The following is a 17,530-nucleotide window of genomic DNA, read 5'->3' as shown; positions in this document are numbered from 1 at the left end:
AATCATTAATTTTCTAGGTTTGATCATATATTGTGCTTATGTCGGGCTATGTCCTTATTCTTAGGAGATGCATACAGACGTCTGTGGGGGTGAAGTATCCGCAACTTTCAAATAATTCGTCAAAAATCAGTGTGCGGGGCTGTGTGTATGGAGACGGTGGGAGAGAGGCCAAATGTTAAGCAGTTAATGAACTGGAGGACGGCTATGCGAATGCTCATTGTACTACTCTTTAAACTTTTCTATAGATATAAGCCTTTTTTTTTTTTTTTTAAATTGGGGCGGAGCGGGGAACGCCGTTCAGGGAAGGCCAAGTGCAAAGGCGTCGACGAGCCTTACAAAGGCAGCGACGTCGGGAAGGGACAGAAGAGGCTTCTCAACAGAACAGCTTCCGCCCTTCCCGGGGCCCTTCCCTGTTGGCGGATCCAGTCACGTGGCAGTGTGGCCCCGCCCACCGCTCCCAGAGGCCCGCGCGCGCCGCCGGCAGTTGGGCCGTTCCTTCCGGGCCGGCAGGCGGGTTAGCGGCCGTGTGGCGGCCATGGAGGGCGATCCTCCGCCGGTGGAGGAGCGGCGGCGGCTGCGGCAGGAGCTGAGCGAGTTTGTGGAGAGCTGCTGCCGGACGCTGGAGGAGGTGACGGCGTCGCTGGGCTGGAGCCTGGACCGGCTGGAGCCCGGGGAGGAGGAGGCGGCCGAGGTGAGGGGCGCGGGGTCCTCCCAGGGGCCGTCAGCCTGCGGAGCCCCGGGCGGCGGGCGCGGCCCCGCGTCTGCAGGGCCGTGGCCGTGGGAGGCGCGGGATCCGGCCTGCAGCGCCTGACGCCCCCGGGATGCTCTCACCCACCCCCGGGCTGCGCACCCCTGCGGAACCTCGCCCTAAGGAGCCGAGGGATCGCGGCGGGTGCAGAGCGGAGCGGATAGCCGGGCTGGGGTGTGACTGGGAGATAAGCGGGCGGGTCTTGGGGTGCTGCTCGCGGAGGCGGCGGCGGTTTGCCCTGTCATCTGTCGCGTGGATTCCGCAGTTGCACCAGACTCGGTGTCGGGAGGGCTTGGGAGTGCAGGTCACCTTTCTCTGCCTCCAGACTGTGCACCGATTCCAGGATTATTAAAGGATGTCAACCTAGAGTCGGCACTAGCAGCTCTCCTGGACGTTAGGAAGAGAGGCAGGCAAGAGTATTGGGGTGAACAATCCTGATTTTTTTTTTTAATGGGATGGGAGGAAGGGAAGTGCTCCAGTGTGGCATCATTATTCATGCGGCCGACTATTCTTTCTGGGTTTACCATTTAAAAAAAAACACTTTTGGGAATTCCCTGGCGGTCCAGGGGTTAGGATTCCGCGCTTCCGCTGCAGGGGGCCCGGGTTCAATTCAATCCCAGGCCTGGGAACTAAGATCCCGCGTGCTGCCCGGCCAGAGGAGAAAACAGCAGCAACACTTTAATTATTTGTTTAGAAGTATATTTGAAGCTGCGAATTCCATTGAGTGGGGCCTGCCAAGCCTTTCCACACCACTGTTTACCCAGCGATTTAGTAAATTTAGATTTCTTTTATTTACAGTTAAATAGAGCTTTGTATATGCCACTTACTATAATTAGCTCCTTTAATATTTATAGTTACCCTATGAGGTAGGTACCGTTAGCCATTTTTTACAGATGAGGAAACAAACCAGAAGAGGTGATACTTTGTTCCAGGACACATCGCTGAGAGGTGGTGGTTAGGATTTGAACCCCCAGGCATTCTGCTCTGAGAGTCCTTGGGCCTAATTGGTATGCAGCCGCTCTAAAACTCCTCTCTGAAATTCCAAAATTCGGGCAATCGGCTGTGGGTGTGTATCTGACCTTTTCAAGACCAGTGTCTGATATTCAGGAGAGGGACTGGCTTTAACATCCTGGTAAGTGACATTCATACTTCCTAGACCAGGTGCAGTCCAGATAGGCAGTGAATCTTCACTTTTCTGCTGGAGTGTTTTCATACTGAAGTTGAGTGAACAGCGTCGCAGTTCCCATCCTCACAGAGCTCAACGGCTGGCGGTGGTGATGAGGGGGAATACAGAGAGATCAGCCCCTACATTGGAATGTGATAAAGTCCATGAAGGCTGGGTTGGAATTGCTGTAGTGCCAGTTATTGTAGGCCGTGAGGGGATGGCCAGGACTTCCTGGGTAAAGTGAATTCTAAGCTGATAAATGAAAGTGAGCTGAATTAGCTAGTGAAGCGTAGAGAAAGCATCAACAGCATGTGTAGAAATCCAGAGACAAGGGTGTGAGCAGATCAGGAAACCTCCGGTAGTTAAGGGTAGCTAAGAGCATAGGCTATGGGGAAGGAGGGGAATGATGGTCAGTAGGGGCCAGAGCTTAAAGGTCCTTGTGTCAGCTGTGTTAAAGAATCTGGATTTATTTATTTTTTTTCTTAATGAGAACAGTGGGGGAGGCATGGAAGTTTTGTTTTTTTCTTTAATTTATTTATTTTTGGCTGCGTCGGGTCTCTGTTGCTCCACATGGATTTTCTCTAGTTGCGGCGAGCAGGGGCTACTCTTCGTTGCTGTGCGCAGGCTTCTCATTGCGGTGGCTTCTCTTGTTGTGGAGCACAGGCTCTAGGCACATGGGCTTCAGTAGTTGTGGCTCGCGGGCTCAGTAGTTGCTGCATGTGGGCTCTAGAGCACAGGCTCAGTAGTTGTGGCGCACGGGCTTAGTTGCTCCGCGGCATGTGGGATCTTCCCAGACCAGGGCTCGAACCCGCATCCCCTGCATTGGCAGGAGGATTCTTAACCACTGCGCCACCAGGGAAGCCCCCGCATGGAAGTATTTTAAGCCAAGACATATCATGATTATACTTGCCTTTTAATAAAATAATAATTGCTTATATTTATTGAATGCTTACTATTTACCAGGCCCTGTCCAAATTGCTTTATGTGTATAAACTCATAGCTTTGTGAGAGAGGTCCTGCTGTTACACCCCTTTAATAGATGAGGAAACTGAGGCAAATTAAGGTTCAGTACCTTGACTAAGTTCATACAGTCAGGAAGTGGCAGGCCTGGGATTCAAGCTAGCTGCAGTGTGGAGAATGGAGAACAGCCAGACCGGAAGTAGAGAGAGCAGTTAGGCAGTGGCCCTTGTAACCTAGGAGGGAGGTGATGATCTCCTGCATGGGGACATGGCAGTGGGCATGGATTATGTGGAAGGATTTCAGAGTTCGTTAGGAGGAGAAAAGACTAGCTGATTGGTAGGTGAGGTTGTCCAGGCAGCGAGTGTAAACACATCTTTCAAGAGTTGGGCTTTGATGGGTTGAAGGGGGGCAGAGGCTGTAAGGGGGAGAGAGAATGAGGGAGGTTTTTTTTTTTTTTTTTCCTGTGTATATACACTCACACAGGGGCGTTGGGAGAGGCCTACAGAAGAGGATATAAAAACATTCAATGGTATAAATATTTCCTTAAAAATTATGTACCGTTTTTCTTTGCTTCTGTTTGATCTTTATAGGATGAAGTTGCCATATGCCCTTATGATTCCAATCATCACATGCCTAAGTCGTCTTTAGCAAAGCACATGGTATCTTGTAGATTGAGGAAACTGGGCTATACCAAAGAAGAAGAGGTACCATATATCTATTATGTGTATGTTGTGTAATTCATGCCTTAGTAAGTTCACAGTATTTGGAAGGTACAGTGTGATGTTTTCTGACAAAATAATAGTCATTTGAGGGGTGCAATGGTACTTGCCTCATTTTGCAAATTATTGCAAGAAATGTTTAAATGATATTAATCTATTGTTGGTTTATCTCAAATCTTAAAATAGTCATATGATACTGAAAAACACTAAGATTTTGTTTTTTTTTATTGTTTAGGATAAAATGTATAATTCTGACTTTTTCTATGAGAATGCGAAGATACCTTCAGTTACCTTGAGTAAGTATTAATATAATTTTAAAATATTTTAGTGTAGCTGTACCTGTATAGGTATTGGTATTTTTATTTATTTTTGGCTGCGTTGGGTCTTCGTTGCTGCACACGGGCTTTCTCTAGCTGTGGCAAGCGGGGACTACTCTTCATTGCGGTGCATGGGCTTCTCGTCACAGTGGCTTACCTAGTTGTGGAGCACGGGCTCTAGGCGTGTGGGCTTCAGTAGTTGCAGCTCGTGGGCTCTAGAGTGCTCCGTAGTTGTGGTGCACTGGCTTAGTTGCTCCTTGTCATGTGGGATCTTCCCAGTCTAGGGACTGAACCCGTGTGCCCTGCATTGGTAGGCGGATTCTTAACACTGCGCCACCAGGGAAGTCCTGATGTTTCATTTTTGAATTATCAAAAGAATGGACTTTATAAGTATGCTTATGGTTGATTAAGAAGGATATTTCTTTTTTTTTTTAAAGAATTTTTTTTTGATGTGGAACGTTTTTTAAAGTCTTTATTGAATTTGTTAAAATATTGCTTCTGTTTTATGTTTTTTTGGTTTTTTGGCTGCGAGGCATGTGGGATCTTAGCTCCCCAACCAGGAATCAAACCTGCACCCCCTGTATTGGAAGGCGAAGTCTTAACCACTGGACTGCCAGGGAAGTCCCAAGAAGGATATTTCCTATAGTGACACTAGTTTGCTCAATCTGAAATGTAGAGACCAGGCTTATAATAGGCAATGAAAATCCTCCAAAGCTTTGTACAATAGGACAGATGCCTTCCTTCTTGATTATAACAAAAATCTGGCCACACACATAACTTGACGATAGAACTGAGGATGGAAATGTGTTCCAAGTGTTCACAGCATACATAGAGGTTAAAGTCTTGGACTTTGGAATCAGAATGCCCTGAGACAACTAATTTTGTCACTAATAGTTGTGTGACTTTCAGTAAGGTAATTAACCTGTTTGTTGCCTAAATTTCTTTATAAAATGCGGATGATGATAATAGCACCCTTGTGAGGATTAAATGATGTAATGATATATGTAATATGGTTAGAATACTGCCTGACACTTAGCTGGGGTTCAAGAAATGTTAGATATTATATTGGTTGATAAAATTTGTAGCAGCTACTGCTGCATGCTTGACTATAGTGTTTTCTGAATTGCTTGAAGTCTGGTTACTTACTGGATTCTAGGTAGATCTGAAAGAATTCTGCATTCAGAGTACCTTGGCAACACTGTGGGTGTTAAGATTCTGGAAGGTTTCTCAATGTGCCCAAGGAGCTTGGATTGGAACCCAGTTAATTTCATTGTGGACACTGATGATTCATATTGTATTTATGGATTTTTTTGACAGATAAGGACTCACAATTCCACATAATTAAACAAGCTAGAGATGCAGTTGGAAACGATGGTGATTATTATAATCAAAGTAAGTGGCATCAAAGTTTGAACTAATTAGTAAAACTGTTTTTCTTCTATAGCACATGTTACTAATTTTCAAGAGAAATCTTACGAGAACAGTTATGAGAAAGGCTAAGTTTTATATTTGACATTAGACTCAGTGCTTGGTGTCAGCTTCATTTGTTAGATATATTCCACTGAGATACACCAGTCTCACCAGGACACTGTTTTAGCTAGGGATTCATGCTTTGGAATTACCTAATAGGTGAGATTGCCTCGTAGATAATTTTTTTTTAATTATGATTATTTAGTAAATAAATCCCATTGAGTAGACTGTCTCACCCTGACATTTCCCCTCTCTCTTGAGAATTAGCCCAGTGTTAAATGTAGGAATGTCGAAATGCAATGTAAGAGGAAAGGCTCGGGCTAATCTCTCTCCACAGCTACTCCTCAGTGAAGCACAAACAACAGTTTTATATACAATTTCAGAGGGTTTGTGGATCCCTGCATGCCCAGCTTTGGAAGGCTGGCTTAAGAGTTTCTGCCTGGGACTTAACTTCAGCAGAGACTAGGTTAGAATTTTTAAGTTTGAGCTTCTAGGAAATTGAAAGAAACCTTAATCCTTCAAAATGATAGAAGAAAACAAGTAAATGGAGTTAACAGATTTCTGGCTCTAGGTAGACCATCCAGCCAAAGCTTACTGGCTCTGATAAGAATTCTCAGTTGACTTCTTTAAGCCTCCTGAAGGTAGCTTTTTCTGGACATCTTACCTTTTTCTCCCTCACTCTTCTTTTTAGCTGAATGATACTCACCAGCCCATAGTTACGATTTCTTTTCTCCTGTGTTGATGTTCAGGGTCTTAATCCCATTGTTCTAAGCCAGTATCTGGGCTTCATTTCTCCCTCAGTTGCCCTATGGCTGCAGAAGGAAGAAGTCTTCTTAGTCTGCATTACATTGGTTCCTTGTAACAGCCAGAAGCATATTTCTTGTATTTCCTGTTTTGAAGATCCCATTTAGTACTTTTTGTGCTAAATTGCAGGTTTTATTCTTTGAGGGAGACATTTGACTCTCATCTTATTTGAAGAGATTACTGAGCTATAGTCAGTCAAGCCTTTTTTGACCCCTGTTCAGTTAGTGAACCAATTAAAAAAGTAAAGGATTTTGGTTTTGTTTTTTGGAGGGGTTACTAGTTAAAGGAATTTTTTTGACCTTAGCTAGTTAGATAGATTTACTGAATTTATTTTAGAGTTGAAAGAGAACTTGGAGATCATCTAATCCAGCTTCTGCTTTTTACAGATCAGGAAACAAATCCTGTCTGATAGAGATAAAGTTCTGGGGTGCTTGTTCTAAAGGTCCTCAGTGCTTTTATATTTTAGAAGAGATTTTTATTTTTTTTCAAAGCTCTCTTATGCATTTCATTTCCCTTTGACAACAAACTTGTGATAGGTTGAACAAGTATTTGCCCTTTCATTTTAGATGAAGAAAAAGAGGCACACAGAAGTGAATTAGCACCCCTTTGCTATAATATAGGAAAGCTGGATTGAGAGCCAAGTTCTGAATTTTGCAGATTTGCACATTGAGTTTAATTCTTTACAAAAGCAAATAATTACTTTGAATGAATAGTTCTTTCAATAGATAGTTAAGAGGAACTTCTATTTGATTTTGAATTTTTGTATTGTCTTAAATTAAGACTTATTTGTTAAGAATAACATGTTATATGATCTGTAATCCTCTTTTTAAAACTTTTTTCACCTGTGTAGAGTTCTGCAATTTCTCAATAGAGATTAATTTTTGTGGCGCACATCTCTTACACATCTAAAATTTTTTACCCCAGGACAAAAATCTCTTTAATACTTTCTTATTGATGTTTACTTTGAAGGAAGAGTGTCTAACATGAATAGTTTTACATTTTCCATTTCATTAATATTTTGTTATGTACTAAATTGTAAGTTTTTTATGTTTTCATTTCATCAGTCACATCAGGTCTAAACTCAAGGTATAGGGTTCTCAATTCGTTAATCTTTGTCAAAGCTTAAACAGCCATTAGACCTACTTATTTATTTTCAGATATAGTTACTTTGGTTAATTTTATAACCAAGATACTAATTTCAGTCATAAACAATCATTTATAATTCGTGGTTTATCTTTTTCCTTCAATATTAAAAATTCAAATTGCTGTACTTCAGTTTCATGGCATCTGTTTGGGTGGTGGCCATGATTTGAACATCAGTGTACTACGCTAAAGAACCCCAAAGAGACAGGAGATTATGGTTCTAGACCTGATCTGTTCCTACCACTTGTGAGATGTTGGCAAATCGTTTTACTTCCAAGGGCCTCATTTCTTCATCTCCAGTGTTAGGAAATTGACTCTATGAATTCTTCGCAAAATTCTGAATTTGTACCTTTAACATGAGTTAATGTTTAATATTGTTAAATATATTATTATTTAATATTAATATTATTAATATTTAATATTGTATCTCACACGTTTGAGATGCCCTGTGTTGGCAGAAAGGACTAACACAGAAGAATGAGAGTTCAAGTTATTGAAAAAGTAGATTAGAGTTTCAGTTTGGGATGATGAAAAAGTTCTGGAGATGGATAGAAGTGATGGTCGCACAACAGTATGAATGTACTAAGTGCCACTGAACTGTACACCTGAAAATGGTTAAAATGGTAAATTTCATGTGTATATTTTACCACAGTTTTTAAAAACTACTATAAAAAAAAGTAGATAGAGGGTCACAGAATTAGTATGATTATAGCTCATTCAGATATACCTCTAAATTGTATAGAAACTTGCGTTTGAACTTTCACATTTTGTGGAAATGTAAGCTTATTTAAGTGTGTTTATTTTTTTTTTTTTGTCAGAAATATCTATGTTCTGAATGATTTGAATGCAGTTTGTTGTTTAACTTTTCCTGTACTTTTTCTTTTTCAGTAATTGGGGTGAGTATAAAGAGGAATTAGGAACCTGAATGTACTCCTTATTTAAAGATATGCAGTATCCTTTTTGCAAATGATATCCTTTTAAAAGTATCACTCAAATTTCTAAACTTTATCTTAATCATTGTCACAACATTATAGTCTTGATTTGGAATTTTAGTTGAATTTGAAAGAATTTAACTATCAGTCTTGACCATACAGAAATTTAAGGTGAATAAAGAAAACTCCAAAATATTTTAAGGAGGAAATTATACTTCTTTGTTTAAAAAGAACAGAGAGAGGTTTATATGGAGCTTGTTTATAATACATCAGTGTTTTCTAATCTTTTGTATTTTTCTCCCAGAATATATAACCTATATTCAGATAAATTAGGTTTATCAAAGCCATCTCATTTTTATATTATAAAATTAAATGTTTTAACATCTGGCTTTCCCTAGCTTATACCAGAACTAGAGTAAGATTGAAAAGGAGGGAACCCTCCTTCCGCACTAATTCAGAAGCCTTCTGCTAGTACAGATGGTTATCTATAGCTGTTACACCACGGACTCAGATTCAGTGTAGCTCTCCTCTTAATTTGTAGACAAATGTAAAGTCATCTCTTTTCTTGTGTTGTAATGCTTAGTTCATAGGGTGCTCTCATTTGAATTTTTGTTTTGCCTCTTTACCTAGGAAGTCAGTGAGATTAAACTTTAGCAAATATAAGTATTTGAGAAGAGCTACTGATTTTACATTGTTCTGTGAACCTAAGTTATTACTTTAGGGTAACTAGCAAACATTAAAAGGATTCCTTTAGTAGCTCATGTTCTTTGTTTGCATTCGTGAATAATGAAGTCTAGAAAGAATCGTTTTAAATTGCTTTATTTACAGTTACAGTAATTTTTTTGTTTCTTTGAGAAAATTTGAATCTCAAAACAAATTTTCTTCAATGTTTAATACATCATATCCAGGTATTGTATTTACTTTTTTTCATTAATGAGCAGATTTTAGAAAGTTCTGTGACTTTGGGGGTGGTGGTATTGTTAACGTTTTTCAGTTAATTTGGTGAAGTCAATATGCTGCTGCTTCCGAAAATTAAATCAGGGTTAGTCTCAGTCTGTCTTTCTCTGGTCTTTCTTGGGATTTCTGCTAGTTAACTGTTTCTTGGTCCCTAGCTCTAAGTCATTGCACAAATGGGTTGTATTTTGACTATGGAACATCTAGCTTGAATCATGTCTCTCATAAAAAATTATATTTTTTACACATTTTTCATATTTCTATAATTTATCTTCAAAGGGACTGTAATGTGTATAACCTATTAAAAACATTTTTTTTCCCAGCTTTTATGGGGAAAAGCACATAGAAAGAAAGTTAATATCTACTTTTACAGTATGGGTAGCCTTTTAAAAGATTTTTTTCTTAGCAAATTGTCTCATGGTTATTATTGCCTGCCTTCATGGGATCTGTCTTAACATTGTTGGAAAGAATAGCAAACATCCACAACAGCAAACGTTCTGTGGATGTAGCATTCAGGATAGAGTCAGTGTTGACCGTTATCACACAGATTGATGTTTTGTATGTTTAGGGATTACTATGAAAACAGATTGGTTGTGTTAATTTAATGTTGCATTATTACAGTGCGTGTTTAAAGATAAGTATAGTAGATCATAAATCCACAAAGCTTCATGTATTGTTTATTCTTGTGATTTTATTTTTACTCTAGGGATGTATTCTTCATTGCCTGTTGAAGTTCCTCTGAATCACAAACGGTTTGTTTGTGATCTAACCCAAGCCGATCGTCTTGCCCTCTATGATTTTGTAATCGAGGAGACAAAGAAAAAGCGCTCAGATTCTCAAATTATTGAAAATGACAGCGATCTCTTTGTAGACTTGGCTGCCAAAGTCAATCAAGGTTTGAGACGAATGTCATAGTTTTCTATTTCTTAATTGTCATTCCATCCTTTGAGTGTTACTAAGATGACTTGTCAGGCCGCTTGGAGTTGGATGGTTTTGTATCATCTGTTATTTACATATACATTAAGATGTTTACTTAGTACTTGAAATTTTGCTCTCTGATTGTTACATTAAGCATACCTTACTTCTGTAAGAATGTTCCTTGAGCTGGGATGTTACTTTAATCTCTGTACCTAAGCACTCTTATGTTCAATTAATGGTTAGAGAAAAGGAGTGATATAAAACTTAGTCCATTTGTATAACAGAATTTTTAGAATATTTTTGAGTGCTATATTATTACAATACATTAAAGCATGTTGAAATATCAGATGATTATGGTGTTCCTTCCCACTAATTCATAAGAATTTATAGCTTCTGAGGATGTAATAATTTTATTTTGTTCTTTTATTAGATAATAGTCGAAAAAGTCCAAAATCTTACCTTGAAATCCTGGCAGAAGTGAGAGATTATAAAAGAAGACGCCAGTCCTATAGAGCTAAGAATGTTCACATAACCAAGAAATCATATACTGAGGTATGTTTTACATAATTGTATAGAGCTTTGGTGAACACAGAGATTTCCCTTAGATAGTTGTCCTCTGTCCCGTGGATTTCCACGGTTCCTTAGAGGTTTTGTGAGAGGAAGTGGCTCCACGGTGGCCACACCTGCTTTGTATTTGCTCCATCACTCTCAGACCCACCCTTTACCAGACAAAGCCTTTTCAGGGTACAAAGCCCTTCTATAAAGAGGTTGTGCAGGGCTTCCCTGGTGGCACAGTGGTTGAGAGTCCGCCTGCCGATGCAGGGGACACAGGTTCGTGTCCAGGTCTGGGAGGATCCCACATGCCGCGGAGCGGCTGGGCCCGTGAGCCATGGCCACTGAGCCTGCGCGTCCGGAGCCTGTGCTCCGCAACGGGAGAGGCCACAACAGTGAGAGGCCTGCATACCGCAAAAAAAAAAAAAAAAAAAAAAAAAAAAAAAAAGGTTGTGCAGTCTTACAAAAAACACTGCTTTTGAGAAAGTGGTATTACATCATGATGAGAACATAGATTTTGGTTTTAGACAGACCTGGGCTTGAGTTTTGATTCTGCAGTTTATCATTGGCTGTTTGACTTGGGCAAATTATTTGGGCTTTTTAAGATTCAGATTTTTTCATTTTATAGTAATACAGACTGCAGGGTTATTGCGAGAAGTAATTGAAATAATGCTTATGGACAAAGAAATTGTTCAGTAAAATAGTTATCTTTCTTGGCAGAAATTTTAGTGCACGTTTATGTACTTTACTAAACATTTGGGCTTAAGAAATGTCTTGGTATAAATTATTTATAATTTATATTATAAAATAATTTTATGTATATTATAAAATTTAAGTACATTAACCTCTTGATGTATATCTAGACTTATTTTCAGATGTCATTTAGTGGGTAGAGTTGATGAATTTTTGGTACACGAATCACCTTGCCTAAATGCTGTAAATAATTTCCTCATTGAATCTCTAATTGTTCCCATGTTATTTCTTCTTTCCTTTTATGATTTCAGAGACCTTCCATAATCTGGCCTCATTTTACCAAGCGTTTTCTTTTGCTTTAGTCAAGCATGTCTGTTAAACTGTATCTGATCACACGTATTTATTCTTACCTTGGTATCCTAATACATGTCTCATCTGCGGTGCCTTTTGTTTTGCTGTTTAGAAACTTGATGCCCACTCACTGTTTCCATGAGGTGTCGATGGCCCTGAGCCATCTGCCGGCTTACTGCACTCATGCTCTGTACCGACGGCTTAGCACTTAGTTTTATGCTGTGCTTTTTACAATTAAAGTACATGTTTTAGACTTACCTTATTCGGGCATTGCCCTAGTGAGTCTTACAGTCCCTCAAATCCTTGGTGGTTCAACACTTGTTTCTTCTCTGGTCTCATAATCTTGAACTCAAGTGTAAGTGTCGTTGCTAAGTGTTCTTTACAATTTTATGGTTAACCTTTTTTTAAAATTTTATTTATTTAATTTTTGGCTGCGTTGGGTCTTCGTAGCTGCGCACGGGCTTTCTCTAGTTGCGGCGAGCAGGGGCTACTCTTCATTGCAGTGCATGGGCTCCTCATTGCGGCGGCTTCTCTTGTTGCAGAGCACGGGCTCTAGGTGCACGGGCTTCAGTAATTGTGGCACGTGGGCTCAGTAGTTGTGGCACACGGGCTTAGTTGCTCCTCTGCATGTGGGATCTTCCCGGACCAGGGCTCGAACCCGTGTCCCCTGCATTGGCAGGCGGATTCTTAACCACCACGCCACCAGGGAAGTCCCTGAGCAGCTCTCTTATCTGAAATTCGGTACTTAATTCTCCGTAGGTGATTCGGGATGTGATCAATGTGCACATGGAGGAACTCAGCAGCCAGTGGCAGGAGGAGCAGGAGAAAGCAGAGGACGATGCGGAGAAGTATGTCAGTGCGTCAGTTGGTGAAAAGAGTTCTCTTTTTATTCCGTCACCTGTAATTGTTCAACTGAATTTTAGCACCTCCAAGACCATTAGTAGCACGCTGTAATTCATCAGAACGCTTACTGTTCTTTATTTTACCACAGTTGTGAAACATACCATTAAGAGCTAAGTTTCTTTGCCTGCCCTCTTATCTGGAGTGCAAGGTTATACGTGTTTAGTCTCTATCTGTCACTGGTCTGATACAGAATATTGAGCTTTAGGCTGGTCTGTACTGGAGACCATAGTTAAAACTAACTGTTTAATGTTCTTTCTGTTTCAGGAATGAAGAAAGGCGGTCGGCTTCAGTAGACTCACGGCAGTCTGGGGGAAGCTATCTGGATGCAGAGTGTTCACGACATAGAAGGGACCGGAGTAGGAGCCCCCATAAACACAAAAGGAGCAAAGATAAGGACAAACACTGGGACTCAAGAAGAAGGAAAGAGAGGTAAGCCCAACACTGCGTCATTCGCTGTCGAATTGTTGATGTTTGAGAAGCAAAAGGTCCTTCTGTCATAGGCCATGCTGAGAAAATGGCTTGTAAGTAAATTAAGGTGAGGAGAGAAACAATTGATGAAGATTCTTAACATTCATCCTGTTTCAGTTCAAATATCCACAGCTCTATCTGCCTGCTTGGTGCGGTTTCCCTTTTTTATTACTTGTTTCCTCACCAGGAGATGGGAAAGTAATGTCTAGGTAGAAAGTTAACCAGGTTAAAAAGGTGTTTGCCTAGATCTTTCTTCAGTCCTTTCTGTGTCCCTCCCTCCCTTTCTTGTTTCTCTTTCTCATCCTTTCTTTCTCTTGCTAATTCATCAGATAAAGGATGTTATAAAGTCAGAGAGAAGGTCTAAGCTTTAACGGCAGGCAGTTTTGCCCTTGTTGGTATTCCTGATAAAATTGTGAAAGCTGGGGAGATATAAAGTAATACTGAAATAATGAATTCAGATGGACCGAGGTCTGTTCCTGTATCCAGCTGCTTACTGGGCATCTACGTGGATCTCAAATTTGTCAGGTCTACGCCTGAACTTGACTTTTTCTTGGTCTGCTCCTCTTCCGCCAGTACTGCTGTCCTGGTTAATGGACGGCCATCATGTGTTCACGTAAGCCAGCAGTCAAGGACTCACGTTAGAAGCTCCTTTTTACTCCTTACCATCTGGTCCTAATCGCCAGTTGTGTGTGAAGATACCTCACACGCTCCTCCTCCTCTCTGTCCTTAAGGCTGTCATCTGGAAAACGATGGCTGTTCTCCTCATTGTTCCCCCTGTAGGCTTGTCCCATATGGATCCATCCCTGCCCTGCTGCCAGAGTGAACTTCCACCTCTTAAAACTCCTCGGTGGTAGAGTCCACATTCTTCAGAACAGCTCTCAAGACCTCCAGGAGCAGGGCACCTGCCTACCTACTTTGTAGTTTGCCCCTCCCCCGTGAAATACATAACTTCTGCTCTAGCCAGCCCGGGTTACTCACAGTTCCTCATCCGCACTGTGCCTCATCCACGCCTTTCCACCTCATGTTCTGCTGCCTGGTTTTTTTGGTTTTTTAAAAAAATATTTATTTATTTATTTGTTTGGTAGCGCTGAGTCTTAGTTTCGGCACGTGGGCTCCTTAGTTGCAGCTCACTGCCATTTGAACTCTTAGTGGCAGCATGCATGTGGGATCTAGTTCCCTGACCAGGGACTGAACCTGGGCCCCCTGCATTGGGAGCACGGAGTCTTAACCACTGCGCCACTGGGGAGTCCTTTAAGCCTTCGGTAAACTCCTCCTCATCCTTTAGGACCCAGCTTAGTCATTTCCACGAAGCCTTTTTCACTCATTCAGACAGAGCTGATCTTTCCCATTTTGTTACCACTCTACCCGCCACCTACTTTTTACTGAACGTAAGTTATTTCTTTCTCTACTAGACTGAGCTCGTTGAAAGCGGGTCCATGTCTTATTTAGTATTATTTGCACAGTGCTTGTCTAGCAATAGGCTTTTTTTTTTTTTTTTTTTGTGGTACATGGGCCTCTCACTGTTGTGGCCTCTCACTGTTGTGGCCTCTCCCGTTGCAGAGCACAGGCTCTGGACGCGCAGGCTCAGCGGCCATGGCTCACGGGCCCAGCCGCTCCGCGGCATGTGGGATCTTCCCGGACCGGGGCACGAACCCACGTCCCCTGCATCGGCAGGCGGACTCTCAACCACTGCGCCACCAGGGAAGCCCTAGCATAGGCTTTTAAATGATACCTCTCCAGGGCTGGTGGCAATCAGGAATTAGTAAGACTTACTGGTTTAATAATTTTGCTCATCTTATCATTCAGTTCATAGAGTTAAAGCTAGCTATGATTTAGTCCTTCTCTTATAACAATGAAATATTTGCTTAGTAAACCCTTTTGATTCATTTAATGCATGATAATGTGTGATAATTATGCACACATTAACTTTTTTAAAATAAATTTATTATATTTATTTATTTTTGGCTGCATTGGGTCTTCGTTGCTGCGAGCGGGGGCTACTCTTCATTGCGGTGCGCAGGCTTCTCACTGTGGTGGCTTCTCTTGTTGCAGAGCACGGGCTCCAGGCGCACGGGCTTCAGTAGTTGTGCGGGCTCAGTAGTTGTGGCTCGCGGGCTCTAGAGCACAGGCTCAGTAGTTGCAGCACACAGGTGTAGCTGCTCCGCGGCATGTGGGATCTTCCCAGACCAGGGCTCGAACCCGTGTGCCCTGCATTGGCAGGCGGATTCTTGACCACTGTGCCCCCAGGGAAGCCCCTGCACATGTTAACTCTTGATTAGCTATCAGAAATTGTGCTGTCTCACTTCTTCTGGTTGTCAGTGCTTCTTCCACTTAAGTAATTTTTGCCATGTCCAGTCAGTCCCTATTGACTTACATATGTTAGATAACCTCACAATCTAAACATGAGTAATCTTCCTTTAGAGAGGATAAACTGAGTATTAGCAGGAAACACTTCTCAGTAGGATAGTCTTTGAGGGCCACCCCTGAGAGGGAATGAATTGTGGGAGCTGAGATGGGGGCCAGGGTGAAGAGATCAGACATCTGATCTCCTCCTATGACTCCAGCATCCTGTTTGCAATGAACTCTCAGGTCATCAACCGGGTACATATAGTCAGAGTTCATTTTAAAGTGTAACTCCAAAGCGCAGGTAAAAAATCCGTTTTCCTTATCCCCATCTCAATTTTGTCCTGTAGTTTTAATGATGGATTTTTTATATCTACTCCTAAAAAATGTCACTGTTCAGTTTTAAGGGCATGTTTTAACTTGTTCTGGTTTGTATCTGATGTCAGTATATTACTGCGAATTATTATTTTAAAGCTTTGATATTAAAGTGCCTGTCATTTATAATTTTTTTTTCACCCCTTTCATTTCAGGGATGGGGAAAGACATCATAGTCATAAAAGAAGAAAGCAAAAAACATAAACGAAGTATTTGTGCATGTGTTAATCATGCTTATGCCATGGTAACCAATATGCTGATATTTTTATCATAATTGCTTTGAGTAGGAGAATGTGCTTATATGGACTGTTTAGTGCTCAGATCATTATTTTTCAACCAATACTTACATGTCAAACCATGAATACATTGATTATGCCCTAGAACTTTGTTTTCCTTATATTTTAATGGATGATTGCCTCCTATTACTGATTTTGTTTCATTCTTTTTTTGATAATTTATGTATCAGAAAATTCTTTAATTAAAGTGAATATTTAAACTATATAACTAATACATAAATGCATTCTTACTGTAAAAAATTAAACCTTGGGCTTCCCTGGTGGCGCAGTGGTTGAGAGTCCGCCTGCTGATGCAGGGGACACGGGTTCGTGCCCCAGTCCGGGAAGATCCCACATGCTGCAGAGCGGCTGGACCCGTGAGCCATGGCCGCTGAGCCTACGTGTCTGGAGCCTGTGCTCCGCAACGGGAGAGGCCACAATAGTGAGAGGCCCACATACCGCAGAAAAAAACAAAATTAAACATTACAGATAAGGCTAAAGAACGCTTGGAGCACCATCTGTGATCCCTGTGGCCACCTCAGGGGGTAACCACGGGTGAACTGTAAAAGGGAAAAACAACCCAAGTATTTATCAGAAGGGGAAAGGCCTGGCGAAATAAAATGTGGTATAGTCACATGATAGATTACTATATTGGATTTAAAGAAATAAACTATATTATCATGAATAGATCTCAGAGACATGCTAAATGAAAATAAGTTTCAGAAATGTGTACAAGTTATATCTATGTACAAAACAATACTGTACATCTTCTTGGGCTGTATATGTATGTAAATATATTTTTAAAGGTTCAGAAGAACTCATCCCAAACTCCCAGCAGTGATTATTTGAGGGAGGAGGTATAAATGGGAGAGAGAAAGGACGGAAACCAGGATTGGGAGGGTGGTCAAAGGGAACTTAAGCTTTATCCATTATGCATTAATTTTTTAAAAATAAGGTAGTGTTTGTGTTTCACTTGTTAATTAAAAATATACTGTTTTGTTTTTTGTAAATAAAGTTGATTGAGGTACTGTTTACATACAGTAAAATACATTCATTTTAAGTGTACATTTCATTGAGTTTTGACAAACTTACACCCCCCTACCATGTATCCTTCATCTCAGTCAAGATAGAGAACATTTCCGTCTCCCTCAGAAGTTCCCTTATACCTCTTTTCCCAATCAGTTTCTCTACCACCAGCCCTAAACAACCACAGATCTTCTTTTTGTTACTGTTGATTAGATACATCTTTTCTAGAATTCATGTAAGTGGAATGCTACAACACAGTACTTGCCTCTTCACAGACTGATCCATTGGTTTTCCTTCTCGCTGCTGGTAGTATAGTCTATTCTATTGTATGCCAGATTGTTCAGTTGAAGCTTTGGCATTAAATGTTAAACATCTCATGTCTGAAGAGCAGTATCTGCGAAACCCAGGTTAAGG

General features: G+C 41.0%; 1 protein-coding gene across 1 annotated transcript; it reads left to right on the top strand.

The window, feature by feature from the left end:
* Positions 1-535: 535 nt before the first annotated feature.
* SNRNP48 (small nuclear ribonucleoprotein U11/U12 subunit 48) lies at positions 536-16,305 on the top strand (the record flags this gene model as incomplete). The annotated part of the gene is made up of 9 exons (XM_079713292.1): positions 536-691; positions 3,464-3,577; positions 3,828-3,888; positions 5,227-5,301; positions 9,919-10,107; positions 10,561-10,682; positions 12,486-12,574; positions 12,894-13,058; positions 15,971-16,305. 9 exons carry the CDS (start codon positions 536-538, stop codon positions 16,017-16,019), a joined length of 1,020 nt encoding a protein of 339 aa, XP_079569418.1. The 3' UTR covers positions 16,020-16,305.
* Between the last annotated feature and the right edge of the window lie 1,225 nt (positions 16,306-17,530).

Source organism: Hyperoodon ampullatus (assembly GCF_949752795.1).
Source record: "Hyperoodon ampullatus genome assembly, chromosome: 10".
In the NCBI taxonomy this organism is placed as follows: Eukaryota; Metazoa; Chordata; class Mammalia; order Artiodactyla; family Ziphiidae; genus Hyperoodon; species Hyperoodon ampullatus.
This window is presented reverse-complemented; position numbering and strand designations above follow the sequence as displayed.